Source organism: Dreissena polymorpha, chromosome 13 (assembly GCF_020536995.1).
Source record: "Dreissena polymorpha isolate Duluth1 chromosome 13, UMN_Dpol_1.0, whole genome shotgun sequence".
In the NCBI taxonomy this organism is placed as follows: Eukaryota; Metazoa; Mollusca; class Bivalvia; order Myida; family Dreissenidae; genus Dreissena; species Dreissena polymorpha.
Window position 1 is genome coordinate 5,993,018 of NC_068367.1, and position 20,444 is coordinate 6,013,461.

Genomic DNA, 20,444 nt, shown 5'->3' on the forward strand with positions numbered 1-20,444 from the left:
CTCAATGCTTATGGAATGTAACTAGCATAATCATATATTTAAACTGTCCTTTATGAGGGTATATTAAAATAGCTTCCTTGATTGTTTGTATGGTAGAATAAAGTTGTTTAGCAATGCTTTCCATGTTTGGGGGCTTAATCCATGTGATAAAAGTGTTTTCCCAGCATGTGCTAATTAGGAACAACACTTTGACTTTTATGGAATTTTTCGTTTTGAACAACTCCTAAATCCATTGTGGGCAGAAAGTGTTGTCCATCATAAGCCTGTGCTGACTACACAGGCTTATCTGGGTCAACATTTTACACACATGCATTAAGCTCCTGTGTTTCCAGAGCGAGGCTCATATTAAATGGTAATTTAGTATCCCGCTTGTCTGTTGCAGGGTACCGCTATGGTAATTTAGTATCCCACTTGTCTGTTGCAGGGTACCGCTATGGTAATTTAGTATCCCGCTTGTCTGTTGCAGGGTACCGCTATGGTAATTTAGTATCCCACTTGTCTGTTGCAGGGTACCGCTATGGTAATTTAGTATCCCGCTTGTCTGTTGCAGGGTACCGCTATGGTAATTTAGTATCCCACTTGTCTGTTGCAGGGTACCGCTATGATAGTTTAGTATACCGCTTGTCTGTTGCAGGGTACCGCTATGGTAATTTAGTACCCCGCTTGTCTGTTGCAGGGTACCGCTATGGTAATTTAGTATCCCGCTTGTCTGTTGCAGGGTACCGCTATGGTAATATTGTATCCCGCTTGTCTGTTGCAGGGTACCGCTATGGTAATTTAGTATCCCGCTTGTGTGTTGCAGGGTACCGCTATGGTAATTTAGTATCCTGCTTGTCTGTTGCAGGGTCCGCAATGGTAATAGTATCCCGCTTGTCTGTTGCAGGGTACCGCTATGGTAATTTAGAATTCCACTTGTCTGTTGCAGGGTACCGCTATGGTAATTTAGCATCCCACTTGTCTGTTGCAGGGTACCGCTATGGTAATTTAGTATCCCGCTTGTCTGTTGCAGGGTACCGCTATGATAATTTAGTATACTACTTGTATGTTGCAGGGTACTGCTATGGTAATTTAGTATCCCGCTTGTCTGTTGCAGGGGTACCGCTATGGTAATTTAGTATCCCGCTTGTCTGTTGCAGGGTACCGCTATGGTAATTTTGTATCCCACTTGTCTGTTGCAGGGTACCACTATGGTAATTTAGCATCCCACTTGTCTGTTGCAGGGTATCGCTATGGTAATTTAGTATCCCGTTTGTCTGTTGCAGGGTACGGCTATGATAATTTAGTATACCGCTTGTCTGTTGCAGGGTACCGCTATGGTAATTTAGTATCCCGCTTGTCTGTTGCAGGGTACCGCTATGGTAATTTAGTATCCCGCTTGTCTGTTGCAGGGTACCGCTATGGTAATTTTGTATCCCGCTTGTCTGTTGCAGGGTACCGCTATGGTAATTTAGTATCCCGCTTGTCTGTTGCAGGGTCCGCTATTGTAATAGTATCCCGCTTGTCTGTTGCAGGGTACTGCTATGGTAATTTAGTATCCCCCTTGTCTGTTGCAGGGTACCGCTACAGTGATTTTTTTTGCCAGAAATTACAGCCGATATTCGGCTGCTTCCCAATTGCAAAAAATGACGTTTTTTCCCAAAAATTTGATTAAAATTTCCCAAAAAAAGACAAAATTTTCCCAATAAAGCCAATAAGATTACAATGTAGTTTAGCAATAATTTCGAATGAGTGCCGATCGAGTCGCGAATCGTCGCCGGACAACAACTGACTTACGTATTTTTCGCGAATTTAGCCGAATACGATTTTACGTTGCTATCCACATCTCTCTCTATATTGCGGAGGATACCGACGATAGTCGATGTATCCCGATTGTAAACGCCTGTTTTTACACACGCCCAAGATGGCGGCAAGCAGACGAGAAATATGCGATGCGTGGCGAAAATGATAAATAACATTAAAATTAACAACGGATATCATATGGTTATTACGGAATAATTTAATGCGTGTGTCAATTAACGCAAAATATAATGTTTGAGATAAAAACAACAAACATTCATTACAAATCTTCACAGTGAATGTGCATCACGGAAATCAGTGTTGGGAAATTGGAGTTAGTCTACCGTTACTCACAAAGTTAATGCATTTAAGATGAGTATCGTTCGAAAATGGAAAGAGACAAACATGATATGATTTATATGTTAGTGGATCTGTGTAAAATCAGATTCATATGCATATTCTGCTTTATTATGTTTGTCACATAATTTAGTATCCAGCTTGTCTGTTGCAGGGTACCGCTATGATAATTTAGTATCCCGCTTGTCTGTTGCAGGGTACCGCTGTTTCAAGATGGTGATGTTCCTGACTGGTTTCCTGTTCGGTGCCATTCTAGTCTATCTGATCTGTATGGAGGAGCGCACGTTCACGCCTCTCATCAACGCGGGCATTGCGCTCGGTGCGGGCATTCTTTGTGGCCTACTGACCATGCTCGTGCAATACGTGGGTCTGTTCATCACCGGGTTCAATCTCGGGGTCTCCGTTGCCGTCTGTGTTCTCATTCTACTGGAACAGTTTATTCATCCGCAGACTTTGTGGATACCCATTGGAGTTCTAGTGGGTACGGGAATCATTTTCGCTCTGGTCACTTTACGATTCCAAAAAGCGGGAACAATTCTGGGTAGCAGTGTGTTCGGTGGTATACTCATGATCTCGTGTATTGACTACTTCATCGAGCAGTTCATGCTGATGTTCTACCTGAAGGACCGTTGTAAGGCGGAGTTGTCTCCCCCGCTGTGCTGGTACACGTGGGTCATACTCGGCTGCTGGCCGTTCTGCTCCTTTGTTGGGGCCGTCACTCAGTGGAAGATTACTGGCAAAGGATTCAATCATAGAAATGGTGAGTACACTGATGTTGAGGTAATGTTTTATGTTTCTTAATGTTAAGGATTTGAAGTAAATAAGATAGTACAACCATGTGTTGGTATGATGTTCAAATATTAATATTTTGACATATTCAACCATAGAGTGAGAAATAATTTATTGATTGAACAACTTGTGTTGTATGGCATTTTTTGTAATTGGTACATGTTTATTCATTCTTTCAAGATGACTTTTCAGTTTGCCAGTTCTTATTTTCATATTTGAAGTAACTTATATTTGTGTATGTGTTATCTTATTATGGTCATGAATGAAATCCTCTTCTTCCATATTCCTTATTTTTGGATATTCAGATATTGATCATCCTATCTCTGGTAACATAAATATAAATAAATTATCTCTCTTTGATGGCTATATATATATATATATAGCCATCAAAGAGAGATAATTTATATATATATACAGGGGTTTTTATCTGATTTTGGGGAAAGGGCCTGGCCTTTTTTGAGGGGAAAAAAATCGCGCGAAACGTCGAATTTTGGGGAAGAAAATTGTGCGAAAAGCTGGATTTTGGGGAAAATAAGCAAAGTCTAAAATAATCAATTTAACATATTTTACTGTTTTTAAAACAAATTCAAGGCAACAGATAATTTAATTATGCAAGATTTTTCTAGTTTCTATAGTGGATCAGGTTTACTTAAATATTTAAAGGTAAAAAAAAAAAAAAAAAAAAAAATTTTTTTTTTTTTTTTTTTTTTTTAGGGGAAAATGAAATCTAGGGAAAAATTTACAAGCTGAGGGGAAAAAAAATCCGAGGGGAAAGGGCCGATTTTCGGCGGGTCCCAAAGAAGGAAAAAAAAACCTGATATATATTTAAGAGTTGCCTTCCTTATAGGAATTAATTTCTTGACAATCCCTCTCTCAATTCCTAACTTTTGAACAGTGGTTTAATAATTACCTTCCCATTCTGGCAAACAACATAAAAGCTTTTGCACATATCAGTCATGTTTATATTAAACAGTAATAAATACATTCATGTTAAAATTTGGGGTTTAAAAACTGTCTACAAAACAGCATGGTAATGTTGGTGATTTTGAATAAATTGGTAATAATCCTTAAACAATATCCGGAGTTTTACCTTTTCCCGCTCAAAAGCAAACTTCATGATCTATGCAACCAGCATGAAACCAGAATACCCTGTGCGTTACTGGCAGTCTGTTCAGGTTTTATGCTGTTTGTTGCTCATTCGTACCTTACGTATGGAAATGACGACTTTAACACTTGAATCTAGTAAGAAAGGCCTTCAATTAATTTGATTTTCGAAGAGACTACAAATGCGTCAAAGTGTGTATCTGAGTGGTGAAGGGTTAAACTGACTTCTCTATTCTATCTGTTTCCTCTCTTTAGTGATGCAGAACCGGCGTTGCCGTGAGTTCCGGTTGAAGCGAGCAGCACGGACTAAGGAGAAGCCCCGGGAAAATCCGCACCAGTCTCGCTACAGACACCTTTACAAGGTGCGCAGGGTGAACGGGGACGTCCTCTCACAGGTAATAGAGTAATCCCCACCAGTGCTATAATTGCCTTTGTCCCATACAATCAATGAAAATCTTAACCCTTTCCCCCATAAGAAGCAAAGTGAAAATGGCTTTTGCAACCAGCATAAAACCAGAACAGCCTGCGAGTAACACGCAGTCTGTTAAGGTTTTATGCTGTTTGCTGCTCATCAGTATCTAAAGGTTGGGACTGAAACCTTTAAAACTTGGATCTAGTAAGAAAGGCCTTTAATTAAATTTAGCTTTCTAAGGATCTACAAATGCATCAAAATACGTATCTAAGATATAAAGGGTTAATTAGTCTGTAGATTATGACTAGTCTATAGGTTATCCTATTATAACATATTAACACTTAAATCAATAATGAGCGCTACATAAAACAAAAATTCTTTTTTTCATGTTCACTACATGCCACCATATCTATTAAAATGAGTCGTGTTCTGAGAAAACTGGGCATAATGCATCTGCGTAAAGTGTGGTCCCAGATAAACCTTTGCAGTCCGCAACACTTTCAGCCTAAACTTGATTTAAGGTAAGGAGGGACTTCCTTGAAACTAAAAAAAACATAAAAGCGGAAAGTGTCGTCCCTGATTAGCCTGTGCAGACTGCACAGGCTAATCTGGGACGACACTTCGCACATGCATTATGCCCTGTTTGCTGAGAACACAACTCAAATGATGTCTTGTGTTTTCAGAACTATTTCCAGACAGTGCAGTCTAAATTGTCTCCATCTTTGCGTCGCATGACCCCTGTTCCAACTGACGCAGCGTTGGAGCCCGAGAGTACCAACACAACCTTGACCCAGATTCCAGAAGTCTGAACCGGATTGACATACGTTTATTTGTGCTGACCAATTTTAATATAGGTTTTAACTCTGGATGGATGCAATATGCTGAAAGTTACGCCGGCAGTGATCCTGGTTATAGTCGGAATGTGGGTCACACTTCCTATACCTGACCTTGACCTCGTGAATGACCTTCAGCAGTTTGTACTTTTTGGTATTCATTGTGGAGGTGATGTGGTAGACTGTATTGCATACAAATGGTGTGCTTTCGTGCATTAAGTTACACATATAATTCTGTAAATCAGCTTTTCTCACATTAAGTTGGTGTTTTATCAATGTTTAATATGATTTATAAATAATGATGAATATTGCCATTCAAATGCTAAATAAAAAGTTTCATTCAAATGTTTTTCACACTAAGTCTTGTCTGGTAGACATCTTCACGAACAAAAAATACAATTGTGTTATTTATTGTTTCTAATTTGTTTTTCAGTTAGATTGTTCTGTTTAAAGAGCATTTATTAGTTTATTTGAGTGTATATGTTACCACACATCTGAAGATGTTAACTATATGTTTGATTAAATTAAAGACAGCTTTCTAAGCTGAAAAAAAAAATTCCCAAGGGTAAAGAGACTCTTATATTTTAAACTATGTGCAAATACTCTTTATAAATTAATTTCGTTTTTGTGTTTAATTATAAAGAGTTACAAATGAATAATGTTTTAATCAGCTTCTTAATTACTTACTCTTGATACTACTTTTTGTACATTTTTATGAGTGTTCTGAAATTACCATACAGATAATGGTGCAAACTTATGCAAAGAATAACAAACTAATTAAGAAGAATAAGGTACTGTAAAATCGTTTACTGGTATTTTCGTTGGCATGAAATTTTGTGGTTTTTCAAAATATGACTCTTTTGTTGACACTTAAATAAATTCTTGGATTTCTGATTTTGAAAAAAAGAGGAATATGTGTCATCATTTAGATGTGTTGTGTAAAATTGGTGGAAATACAATGAAATCAACAAAACATTAATTTCCAACAAATAATAATGAACTAACAGTATGTTAAGAAGCATAGTGTTTGAAGGAAATAGAGAGTTAATTACATTAGCTTGACCAGTTTAGGGATCTTTCTCATGATCTAAATGTATTTTTTTTTAACATAATTCATGATAGATTGTTCAAGATTAATTTTCTTCCCCAGCATTGACTGGGTATGTGCTATGTTGCTGTTATTGTGTTTAACACAGGTAGAAACAAAACAAATTAAATTGTGTACACTGTACCGATTTGCATATTGTTATGTTCTTATGAAGCTGTGTTGTTTGTTTTCTTTATTTATTTATTGCCGTGTCATTACGATTTCAATCTATGTTTCAATTTTGTAAATTTTCGTAAAGTTTAAACAAACACAGTAGTTGGCTGCTGAAAATGTTGACCATGATTTTTTCTGCGTTCTCTTTGCTGCTTAAGTTGGGATTACTTAAAGTAAGATCTGTTATGCTGCTTTTCAAGCACTTTTGCTCCAAATTCACTGAAATGAATGTTAAATATATCTGCAGGTTCATTTTGTATGGGAAGAGAATTCATTTACCTCTTTATTGATTTTATTGCATACAAAGTTTGTATTTTTTCAACTTGATACCACAAGTTTTGTAGTCATTGATATGCACTCAATTCTAGAGATTACGAAATCATGTAATATGATGAGCCTCATTTTGGGAAAGCTGGGTCTAATGCATTTGTGTAAAAAAATGTCCCCATATTAGCCTGTGAAGTCTGCACAAACTAATCAGGCACACAAATTTCCACCATGACTTGATTTTTGTTTAGATGTGACTTCTTTTTAAAAAAACACCATCAAATGTGGGACGACACGCAAATGAATTAGGCCCTGTTTTCCCAGAACTTGGCTCGTATATTTGTTGCCATTACTTGTTTTGTCCACCTTGTTGCTTATTATCTTTGTTTATGAAATGTTCAAGTGGAACTGAGAGGTAAAAAATAATGAAAATACTTGTGTGTATTGTTCCTATTATTACAGCTTTTTTCTCTTCAACCTAAGTGCTGCACTATGATTGCTTATTTCGCTCATAAGGTCTAATATTGCTTATTTCGCTCATAAGGTCTATTTTTAGCACACCTGAGCTGGACATGCTCATGTTGACTTTTCGTGATCACCTTTTATCTGTTGTCCGTCTTGCATTTTCTGTTGTATGTTCTCAACTTCTACCTTGTTAATACTCGTAGAGAACTCATTTATTGCCAAATCTTCATGAAACTTTGTCAAAACATTTGTCACGATGAAGTCTGGACCCTGTTAAAAACTGGGTCATTGTGGGGTCATAATTTGGTCAAATTAAAGAAAAAGCTAGTTTTAATCAAGAAGTGAAATATTTTGTCCAATCATCATGACACTTGCTTAGATCATAAGGGATACAAAAGCTAGTCAGAAGTCACATTTATGACACAATGTCACACAGCAGATAAGATCAGTGAAGTTTCTTGTGATATCAGGTGAGCCTACAAGGGCATTTGACCCTCTTGTTCATAACCAGATGAACCCACTCAGTATTCAAAATAACTTGAATGAATATTCATGACTATACTTATTGAATATTCATGACTGCATTTTTTGAATATTCATGACTGCACTTTTTGAATACTCATGACTCTACTTCATGACTGCACTTCTTGGATATCCATAACTGCACCTTTTGAATATTATTGAATACTCATGACTCTACTTCTTAAATATTCATGACTGCACTTTTTGAACATTCATGACTGCACTTTTTGATATTCATGACTGCACTTATTGAATATTCATGTCTGCACTTTTTGAATATTCATGACTGCACTTTTTGAACATTTATGACTGCACTTCTTGAATACTCATGACTCTACTTCTTTAATATTCATGACTGCACTTCTTGAATATTCATGACTGCACTTCTTGAATATTCATGACTGCACTTTTTGAATATTCATTACTGCACTTCTTGAATATTCATGACTGCACTTCTTGAATATTCATGACGGCACTTCTTGAATATTCATGACTGCACTTATTTATTGTAAAAAAGTGGACAAATTAGGTAATAGACAAATGGCTGTCATTAATTTGATTCTTAATAAAGTTTGATTTCTTTCATCAAGTAAAAAAATGCAATAATTGTTTGGCCAAACTTCAACAATATGCTGTTCGACAAAGATGAAACTGAAAAATAATAAGAGTTGTACGCAAGCAGATAGGCTGTTAAAATAAGGGCTTGTATTGATTGTGAGTTGTACTACTGACGTTGGAATGGATTATTTTATTGTAACATTTATTCAAAATTGTGGTAATTTTTCCTACAATTCATAAACAGATCAAATGATTTTAAATTCTTAAGTGATCCAAATTAGGTCAGATCCAGCAACCAATGCACAAAAACCAGAGGATAGGAGATGCTAAGAACCTTCATAACCATAGTAAATGTAGCACTTTCTAGTATCAGTTCACAATATTGTTGAGACTCTTAGTTCAATAACATGGTGACTACTCTGAAAAACAGAGATAAAGTGTGAATCGGAAAACATGTAAAATTTAGAGAATGTTCAAGTGATGAAATTGTGAAATATATTCTTTATGATTTGACAATAGAAATAAATATTTTTTGTGTGTAGGATAAATAGTTCTCTAAAGTTAAACCCCGCTATTTAAAAAAAGAGGATTGTTGTTATATATATATATGTACACTATGGCCAAATTACATTAAGTATACCTGCAATTTGACAATAAATGGCTGAGAAACATAAATCATTAAATATCAGAGAAACGTCATCATAAAGTGTCAGATAAATATGAGATATTTTATGTCATAGACCAACAAAAGCCAGTCATTTTATGTCAGAGAAAAATGAGTCATTTAATATCTGAGAAACATCATCAGTGATTTTATGTCTGAGAAAAACCTGTCTTTCTACCTTAAAGTCATATAAATACTCAAATTCAATGAATATTTCGTAAAAAAATAAATTCAACTCATAAAAAAATCATTTTCCTTCAAGCAATAGCCAACCTTTCAATGCTAGATGTGGTCTGGCAATTTAGTTAGATTCAACAAGATACGAAATGCTAGTTTTTATTTTTTTGTATGACGATATATTCCATGACTATTTCCCACAACAATATCAGAACGTTAAAGAGGGACCGTGAGAGTTAAAGAGGGACCGTGAGAGTTAAAGAGGGACCGTGAGAGTTAAAGAGGGACCGTGAGAGTTAAAAGAGGGACCGTGAGAGTTAGAGGGACCGTGAGAGTTAAAGAGGGACCGTGAGACTTAAAGAGGGACGGTGAGAGTTAAAGAGGGACGGTGAGAGTTAAAGAGGGACCGTGAGAGTTAAAGAGGGACCGTGAGAGTTAAAGAGGGACCGTGAGAGTTAAAGAGGGACCCTGAGAGTTAAAGAGGGACCGTGAGAGTTAAAGAGGGACTGTGAGAGTTAAAGAGGGACCGTGAGAGTTAAAGAGGGACCGTGAGAGTTAAAGAGGGACCGTGAGAGTTAAAGACGGACCGTGAGAGTTAAAGACGGACCGTGAGAGTTAGAGGGACCGTGAGAGTTAAAGAGGGACCGTGAGACTTAAAGAGGGACGGTGAGAGTTAAAGAGGGACCGTGAGAGTTAAAGAGGGACCGTGAGAGTTAGAGGGACCATGAGAGTTAAAGAGGGACCATGAGACTTACAGAGGGACGGTGAGAGTTAAAGAGGGACCGTGAGAGTTAAAGAGGGACCATGAGAGTTAAAGAGGGACCGTGAGAGTTAAAGAGGGACCGTGAGAGTTAAAGAGGGACCGTGAGAGTTAAAGAGGGACCATGAGAGTTAAAGAGGGACCGTGAGAGTTAAAGAGGGACCGTGAGAGTTAAAGAGGGACCGTGAGAGTTAAAGAGGGACCGTGAGAGTTAAAGACGGACCGTGAGAGTTAAAGAATAACCGTGAGAGTTAAAGAGGGACCGTGAGAGTTAAAGAGGGACCGTGAGAGTTAAAGAGGGACCGTGAGAGTTAAAGACGGACCGTGAGAGTTAAAGAGGGACCGTGAGAGTTAAAGAGGGACCGTGAGATTGGCAACTCATGAGAGCTACATAGTGCTGATGACGCTAACCAAAGCCAATCTTGCAGTTGCTATAAGGAACACTGATTTTTTATTTTTTTATTTTACGATATATTTGTTGATTTTGAGTATGTGGCTTTAATGTTTAAGAAACATCTACCCTTTTTAAGAAATTTTATAGGTCACCATGGTTCTCCAATGCTTTCATGTCATACAAATTCATGCCATGTGAAATTACTGGAGAGATGATTTTCCTGTAAATGCTCAGTAATTAATGACTTGTCAAACAAGCATAACAATAAAATATGTTGCATATTATCATTAAAGTTATTTAATACAAAACCTTGTCACTACACATTATATATGAAAATGAATTACATGAAGCAAGCTCAAAATATTATGTTAAAACATTAATATGAGCTGTGCTCTGTAAAAAAGGGGTTTATTGCATGTGCGTAAAGTGTCATCCCAGATTAGCCTGCGCAGTCCATATGCTAATCAGGGACGACACTTTCTGACTTAACGGGATTTTTTCTAAGTAGAGACTTTCTTGAAACAAAAAATAGCATAAAAGCGGAAAGTGTAGTCGCAAATGCATTAAGCCCTTTTTTCACAGAGCACGGCCCATATAGTACAATATAATATGCAAAAATTACTGGTAAACTTTTAAGTCTCACAAAAATGATGCATTCTGATGATAAAATCCACTGACAAGACCTGCTTTTCATTTTGCAACAAAACAACAATGAAAATTAAAATACAAGTATGAATATTCATTATAGTACCATTTTTCCATAAACAATTTGCCAAAATTATTTAATTAATTTGCGTTAAACTTAATGTTGTTTCTTTTCAATTGTCAATAGCAAAATGACATCATAGTTTGGTGTGAATATGAATAATATGCCATTCCAGGAAAGATAAGGAAGTACCTATGTTTTACTATATCAGCGTATGATCCTAGTTTTTCATAAACAATTTGCAAACAGATGTCATTGTTTTGCATGAAACGTAATGGCTTTGCTTTCAATTGTCAAAAGCAAAATGATATCATAGTTTTGCATGAACGTCGAAGATATGCTGTTCTCGCTGAGTCAAAGATGAGACCGAAACTTGGAATAGATTAATACGCTGGTGTATGAAAGTCTGTTTTAGCTTTAAGTGTGTTAATATTACAGCTAATATCTGACTAGTGTTGTTACTATAAGCTTTTAATATATGTACTATTTTTAGTAGGGATGCAAAAATCATTAACCAGTTAACCTTTTCCGTAACCAGTTATTAACCGGTTAACCGAAACGCCTTAAGTAGTTAACATGATTAAGAGAACGTAAAAAATGTCATATACCGCTCGAACCGCTCTGTTAGAAACAAAAGCAATTTCAAATCGCTTGCGTTGATAACATGCCAGTTTGTAATAAAATGTATTATACAATTAATTTTAATAATTTTGTAAATGTATGCTATATATTTTATTTATTTCATGCGCAAATGCATAGGAGTAACAAACTATAAAGAACTACACAAGTTCATTTTCACATCTTATTAACTTTTTTTTTAGGCCGCTTATATTACATTCGCATCATATCATTCTGTTTTAATTTTTTAAACTCAAATTGGCTTAATATAGAAAAGTTTTTTTCCGTTTCAATTCGACGTAAAGTGGGTCATGTGTGTTCAATGAATCAGCATCTTTTCCTATTCGATAATTGCATATTTTGTTGTTTGCGTTTTAGCGTTTGTAGCTGAAGTAGTAGAGTATGATTTTCATTATATACATACAAAAATGTGGACAAAATAAAGGACACAAATGCAAATTAAATTAATTGTGAACGAAATGTAAGTTGAATATTTAATATAATCAGTACATTAAATTTATTTAATAGCGAAGTAACTAAGTATTATGATCTCAAATACTGATAGTTACGTATGTTTGTTAAAGGCTCTATAAAGGTCACAATCCATAATTATTTACCCATTTTAAAATATTTTTTTCATATTTTATTTATAAAGGTTAAAAAACAAAATATATATGCTATTGGACATAACCATACAAAAATGAGCAATACAACTTGTTTTAAGCTCAAAATACAGTGTCCTCCAAGTTAATTGTGTTTACAAACAATCAGTTTATTTACATCGCTGTTTTCTTGGGAAGGTGAAAGTGAAAGTGACTCCGGTCACCAAAAATATATCGTTGATTTTCAACGTTTTCCGGTATCACTCACAAAGTAGGTCTCTTCAAAATGGTTAACATGTTTGTAGTGATCTAATAAGTTACTCTCTGCTGGTAAAAAGTTGTTTAAAATAGAATTAAAATTGAATTTTCTTTCGGCTATTTTTAGCATACGTCACCGCCTTGAGGCTACACATCACGTTAGTTACAAAATTGTAAACATTTCTTCCAATTATGAAACGGGTATATCTTCCATAATTCTTCACAACGTTGCACCTAAGCTGTGTTATAATCATTTTTTAGGCAAGAGTTAACCCGGTAAAAATTATACTAGTTTATATGCATAATAATTGGATTTGCCACCTTTATAGGGCCTTTAACGTATCATAGCGCAAATTTTAAGCAATTACACAAATACTAAAATTAACGTGTTTTTTTTGTTTTGTTTTTTAAATTGATGTCTAATTATTTACTTAGTTAATAATTTGATTTCTTAAATAAAACTTGCATCGGACAGTAATGGTGGAATCGTTGGACCTAAATTATCATAATGATATTAATTTTTTATAAACAAAAAAGACGTTAACTCGTGAAGATTTTAACTACGAATGCAATGCTTGATAAAATTGTTACTTATAAATATGGTATTTTCGCGAGCAATCAGTGTTGGATATTGGTTAACAAAATATCAAAATAAGCCGTCCAATGTCTCAACTGTTTTTTATCGCGAGTTCAATATACGTGTCAATTACGTCTTCGCTGATAGGCCCCACTCATCGCTGTTCGCTAGTTAAATTTTAGCGAGTCAAAATAACAATTATGTCAGTTATCAAAACGTACCCCCTATTTGTTATTACAAAGGTATTGATTAATTGCTTTATTAATACTGATTGATGACATGTTGGCAGTATGTCACGCGAAAAAAGTAAAATCGTACGAGTTATTCCATGAAAAAACATCAAATATTTTTTCCAGGTTAACCTTTTCCCGAAAATGTAACCAGTTAACTGGTCATTTTGATAGGTTAACCGATTAACCGGCTAACCTCTTGCATCCCTAATTTTTAGCATTTCATCTATGCATGATCTAAATAATTACGCCTGATCAACGCTCTTAACGTTGATGCAAATTAGGCTTAATTTTCCAAACAGTTTAATGCAGACATTTTTCGGCGTAAGCTGTATTACGCCAGCTTTTCACCCTGACTTGACCTTTGTAAGTGTCCAATAATACTCAAATAAAATTTCCCGCGGCTAGGTACGAATGAATACACTTCATTTATTCCATTGGCTGATTTGAGTATAACACCAGAACATTGGAAACATATCCGCGTCTTTGTAACACTGTTTTACTGCATGAAACAATTTTATCTCTAATGAAAAGGCTCAATAGATAGATCAGTTTTACAATCAATTTTCGACATAAATACAGTTTGTGCGTTCACCTTTTATTTTCAGAGAATTACCAGCGCAAAAGCGTTTATACTAAAGGCTATGTTGTCATATTTAGTACTTACTTGCATTGCATTTCAACCCGCGAGGTTTCGGGTCAATTCGCGGCCATTTGTGAAAGTCAGAGTTTATATACAGTTCATCACCAGAGTTCGCAGAAGGGGTTGCGATCATTGTGTTACACCGGTCTTACTGACAATAACGTAGTGACTGTAATGCATTGCATTCCAATCCGCAAGGTATCAAGGTCAGTTTGCGGTCAGTTGCAGAAATCTTTATATAAACGCCATCTCGTAAACTTTGATCAGAAAGATACTAAATAAAGATATTCGGCGATATTATTGTGGTATGTCAATCATCGATTTTTAATATGGTTTCAACATTTGCATGATAAGGACCAATTTTGATAAAATTAATTAGAAATATTTATCCATTTAGACCAGTTTATTAAGCATGAGCACAATAATTCGCTATACTATTATGCAATTAAATAAGATTCGAGTATTGCCGGCTGACCTATATGCACTCGTTTATTTTCATGTTTCTTGTGTTTTTCTATTGTGGCAATATAGATATCTGAGTAATAATATCACATAAAGCAAAATAAGCCACGAAATCTGGCGCAACACCCCGTAATTGATTTGCTTATGATGTAGCTAAGAACTGCGCAGAAAAAAGGCATCTGCTACTTTTTATCTCATAGAGATAACTTTTGATCGTTCATAAACATCGACCACAATCAACGCCGTATATCTTTTTTAAAGATATTTCTTGTTTTACTTAACTTTATTGTAAATCGCTTCTTTTTGAATTTGAAGAAATCTGACAAGATAATTGAACACGTGCCCAGCAGGCAATATAAGATCACAGTCGTGATATTATGGGAAACAATATGAAGGGAGATAAATACAGTTTAATATTAATATTTTTTGGTTGTCTCCCTTTAAAATGATCTCTGCATAAATCAAGCATATAAGCACAATATGTTTTGCTATTTTGCAATAAAGTAGTTGAAAATGCTTTTATGCCTTACATTTGTTTTCAATTTCCAATGCTTCAACAATGTGTATTTCTTTTTTTCCTGAATAAATTCAGTAGATGAAACAAAGCATGAACATAGCTAGGTGAACATTTTGTAGAATGATGTCATTGTCCTGAAAATGATTTCCTGATTTCTTCCAATATTTTTCTTTTAAAATATTAACAATCAGTAGAAAAGCATAAATAACAAGATGCGTTTGTGAAACACAATGTCCCCCTATAAGATGTTTGACCTTGAAGGATGACCTTGACCCTTCACCACTCAAAATGTGCAGCTCCATGAGATACACATGCATTTCAAATATAAAATTGCTAGCTTCAATATTGCAGAAGTGACATTACATGAGCAATTTTGACCCATACATTTGACCTTGAAGGATGACCTTGACCTTTCACCACTCAAAATGTGCAGCTCCATGAGATACACATGCATGCCAAATATCAAGTTGCTATCTTCAATATTGCAAAAGTATTCATAAAATGAGCGATTTGGGCCACATATATTTGACCTCTGACCTTGAAGGATGACCTTGACCTTTCACCACTCAAATTGTGCAGCTCCATGAGATACACATGCATGCCAAATATCAAGTTGCTATCTTCAATCTTTCAAAAGTATTCATAAAACAAGCAAATTCGTAGAATTGATATACCCCGCAACATATGCTTTGTTTGAGGATGGGTGCAAATCAGACGGATGAACATACTGACAGATGGACGGACGGACGGAGGACAATAACTCAAAACTAAGACAGAGGAAGGTTCTTGAGCCTTCAAAATTTATTTAGGTGAATTAATAAGTCGTGCGTTTTCCACAAAAACATTCAATGTTTATATACACTCAATTTTCAGAGTGTTGCAGAGGGAACACAACATCTGTTATGTTAAAAAAGATATGGCTCCGGACACAAAAGTGCCTATAGTAAAAAGGATTTTTTCAAGATACAAAGGGCCATAACTCTGGTTTTAACAGATAGTGTACAATGCCATTTGGCATGAATCATCCTCTTATGCTTATACATACTCATACGAAGTTTCAATGAAATATGCCAAAGCACTTCCAAGATATGGCTCCGGACACAAAAGTGACGGACAGACGGACAGCCGGACGCACAGCCGGATAATGCCAAAACAATATCCCTCCGCCTCTGGCAGGGGATATATACTCATACCAAGTTTCAATGAAATCCGCCAAAGCACTTCCAAGATATGGCTCCGGACACAAAAGTGCCTATAGTAAAAAGCATATTTTCAAGATACAAAGGGCCATAACTCTGTTTTTAACAGATGGTATACAATGCCATTTGGCACGTATCATCCTCTTATGCATATATATACTCATACCAAGTTTCAATGAAATCCGCCAAAGCACTTCCAAAATATGGCTCCGGACACAAAAGTGCCTATAGTAAAAAGCATTTTTTCAAGATACAAAGGGCCATACCTCTGTTTTTAACAGATGGTGTACAATGCCATTTGGCGTGCATCATCCTCTTATGCATATATAAACTCAAACCAAGTTTCAATGAAATCCCCCAAAGCACTTCCAAGATATGGCTCCGGACACAAAAGTGCCTATAGTAAAAAGCATTTTTTCAAGATACAAAGGGCCATAACTCTGTTTTTAACAGATGGTGTACAATGCCATTTGGCGTGCATCATCCTCTTATGCATATATATACTCATACGAAGTTTCAATAAAAATCCGCCAAAGCACTTCCAAGATATGGCTCCAGACACAAAAGTGCCGGCCGGACGGACGGACAGCCGGACGGACAACGCCAAAACAATATCCCTCCGCCTCTGGCGGGGGATAATAAGCGATTTGGGCCATATATATTTGACCTCTGACCTTGAAGGATGACCTTGACCTTTCACCACTCAAAATGTGCAGCTCCATGAGATACACATGCATGCCAAATATCAAGTTGCTATCTTTAATATTGCAAAAGTATTCATAAAATGAGCGATTTTGGCCACATATATTTGACATCTGACCTTGAAGGATGACCTTGGCCTTGACCTTTCACCACTCAAAATGTGCAGCTCCATGAGATACACATGCATGTCAAATATCAAGTTGCTATATTCAATATAGCAAAAGTTATTGCAAAATGTTAAAGTTGGCGCAAACCAACCAACAGACAAACCAACAGACAGGGCAAAAACAATATGTCCCCACTACTATAGTGGGGGACATAAAAAGAAAAAAGTGCAAGGATGGTGGAATCATTTTTAATGCATTCATTATCAAAGAAAAGATAGTATTTTCAGTTGTTGCTGTGAGAAATATGTATTTCTCTCATTACTGGCGAATTAAAATAGATACCTGACCAAACTTATTGATATCCTCCATATGTACAATTTCTTAAGACACTTTGGATTAAATGTACAATCATGAAGAAACTGTTAGCCTATATTGTGATTTTAGGTTTACACTGAACTACATACTACTAAATAAAAAAAATATGTAGTTTCATTGTATGTCTTTTGGAATTTAACACCACAAACAAGTGTTCCTTTCTAATTGGGTTTTGTTGGACAATGTGAAAGAAAATGGGGAAATACAAGACAAGACAATTTAAATCTTGGTTATATATTAATACTTAATAATAAATAAGCGAAAACTTAATATGACATATATATATAAGCTTAAAAAGCAGCAGACACAATCAAGATTTATCAAAAAATAAACACATACTTTTAAATAGTCCCTCGGTTCATTGATATGAGCCACGGCATGGCAAAACAGAGCATGATGCATATGTAACAAAGTGTTGTCCAACATTAGCCCGTGCAGTCTGCAAAGCCAATTCAGGGATAGACAACGTCTGCTTTAATTGATTTCTCAGTAAAAAAAACAACTAAATAACCAGTTTAGACAGAAAGTGGCAGACCTCATTAGCCAAGGCTTATCTTGGACGACACTACATGTATACAGATGCATTCAAACCCTCCCCCCCCCCTCACTTCTAATATGAGTGTGATAACATTCCTGTCACTCCTGACTGATTGATTGAACATAGAAATATGTACTTGACTGTAATTACACATGTACATCTTGCACAAACCATGTGTACATCCCTGAAAATATACATATATTATATGCACACCCCTGGACATAAAATGTGTAGATCTGTTTACATATACATATATTACATGTATATGTACACATCTAGGCAACGTGTACATCCCTCAATGTATACATGTGCATCAACCAATGAACAAATTGTACATCCCTAGACAAATACATATATGCTAATGTACATGCCTTGAAAAAGGTTTGAATAAATGTATATGTTGTGACATACCAAACAATTATATTCATCATGCTTGCAGCGATTTAAAAAATAAAGTATTTAACACTTTTATATAAACCATTAAAAAACCTGGGCGTGGTCATGAATGCCTTTAGAAGAATGATTTAACATATTTATTAAAGGAACACTTATCAAATTGTATGCACTAATTATAAAATTAATTTCGTTTTGCGAAGATTTAAATGTGACTTCTGTTCATTGCACCCAGACAAATATACACATGATTGTGATGATGCCTGGACAAACATATGCATAGACATAACATTTCAAATACCCATAGGCCTACAAGTGTGATAAACTGGTAAGGGAGTATTTTTTCGTACAGCAGTATTTACCAACAGGGCTTTTTTTAGTATTGTAACGCTGAAACACAATTTGCTTCTTTAGATACAAATAGATGCTTGTTTTCTTAAGTTGACAGCAACCATTTGTTAAAAGGCAAGTACATGTATCATAATTTTATTATTAAACAAGTGCGGTGTTTACATATTTCATTGCAAGGAAATGTGACCTCTGCCCTGGGCATCATAATGGCACTCGCATGATCGAGAGAAATCCCTAAATGAAAGCAGACCTGTGTGCTTCAGATTTCGTTCTTCTACTACAATAGAGCAGGTCTAAATTATTTGTCTTACAATCTGTTATATAAACAGAATCTAATTTGTTTAACACACACACAGGATTTAAATTCCCTTTTTTTACATTAAAACTTGACACAATTTGTTATATACATGCAAATATATCTGAATTCCTCGCAAAACGTATACAATTAAATGAAATAGAAAAAAATCTCATTTAAATTTACTATTTGTTTTTTCTCCCTTGAAAAAATGATATTCTTTTTTGGGCAAAGATCTATAAATAAACATGCTTATTTATAGATATATATTTATTAAAAATCTGTTCATCACATCAGTAGAAATTGTCAAACAAAAAAGGTTTAGTCACACACTAACTGAAGGTTGACAGACAACATGTTGTCCTAAAAGCTGCCCATGAGCATAATGATCTCCGGTGAACTAATAAAAAGGACAAACAAAACCACTATTCTATCATCTATGGCATACAATTTTGAAAAATCATGTTCAATATTTCAGACCAAAAGTAATTTGATGGCAAAAGTTAAAACATGGTACATGCAGCAAATTGTTCATACTTTACACTCTGTATTTTGTTATTTACAGTGTATGCTGGCATATGCTTAATTGTAACAAAATGTATGGCACAAATATGCTTGACTGCTTAAGGTAATGCATTAAATAATTGATGACGAAGATAAAAGCCAACAGCAATAACAATAAAGATCAACAGGATAGAAAAAACACATTTTTTTAAATAGTCAGTTAAAATGTACATGTACATTACACTTTCATGTAAAATTATAGATATAAAAAATTATTCTCAAAACAAGAGTGCAAAAGACCCTAAGGAACTGTGCAGGTAATGTTTACAAGGTTTCACAAAAGATGTAGAAGGAAAACTTCTCCAACACCTGACAAGTTTCACAATGAGTGGGTAAAAATTTGACTTCTATTGTGTGCAAATGGTATTAATAAAGCTGCATAAAGAAAACTGCCCATTATCATTTTCCATCATATTTTTCAAAAACAGTAACCATGCCGCACTTGTCAGAGACATAAGAACAAATGTTCTGAGCAAGTTTGATAACAATATTGTAAACAATTTAGACTTCATGAGTGTTTGAAAGCTCTCTCTTTAATTTAACCCCACATGATCCAGTTTCAAACTCGTGCCATATATGACCATGACAAATGTTTGCTACAAATTTTATAAAGATTATGCAATGTAATATGGCCTTTAGAATTCACAAGCTTTTTATTTACTTTGACCTGGTGACCCCCCCCCCAAGTGACCAATTTTCAAACTTTAACAGACATAATAGGGACTGAAGCACTTTCCGAATTTCATGAAGATTGTGCAATAAATGTGACCTCTTGGAGTGTTCACAATTTGTTTCTTTCATTTGACCTAATAACCTAGTTTTGACCCCACATTACCCAGCTTCAAACATCCCCAAAATTTGGACCATTACGTTTAATGAACATAAGGCAATTAACATGGACTCTTGAGTGTTTACTACTTCTGTCTTCAATTTGACTCAGTGATCTACATGTAGTTTTTAACCCCACA

The 20,444-nt window shown here is 35.4% G+C and overlaps 1 protein-coding gene across 12 annotated transcripts in view; it reads left to right on the plus strand.

Moving 5' to 3' along the window:
- LOC127855428 (transmembrane protein 198-like) overlaps positions 1–7,233 on the plus strand; it is a 268,058-nt gene extending 260,825 nt beyond the window's left edge. For all 12 annotated transcript variants that reach the window (XM_052390995.1, XM_052390994.1, XM_052391000.1 and 9 more), the window contains 3 exons: positions 2,330–2,893; positions 4,282–4,421; positions 5,122–7,233. In XM_052390995.1, coding sequence (XP_052246955.1) covers positions 2,330–2,893; positions 4,282–4,421; positions 5,122–5,247 — 830 coding nt within the window. In that variant the 3' untranslated portion in view covers positions 5,248–7,233. The remainder of the gene's footprint in view (positions 1–2,329; positions 2,894–4,281; positions 4,422–5,121) is intronic.
- The last annotated feature ends 13,211 nt before the right edge of the window (positions 7,234–20,444 follow it).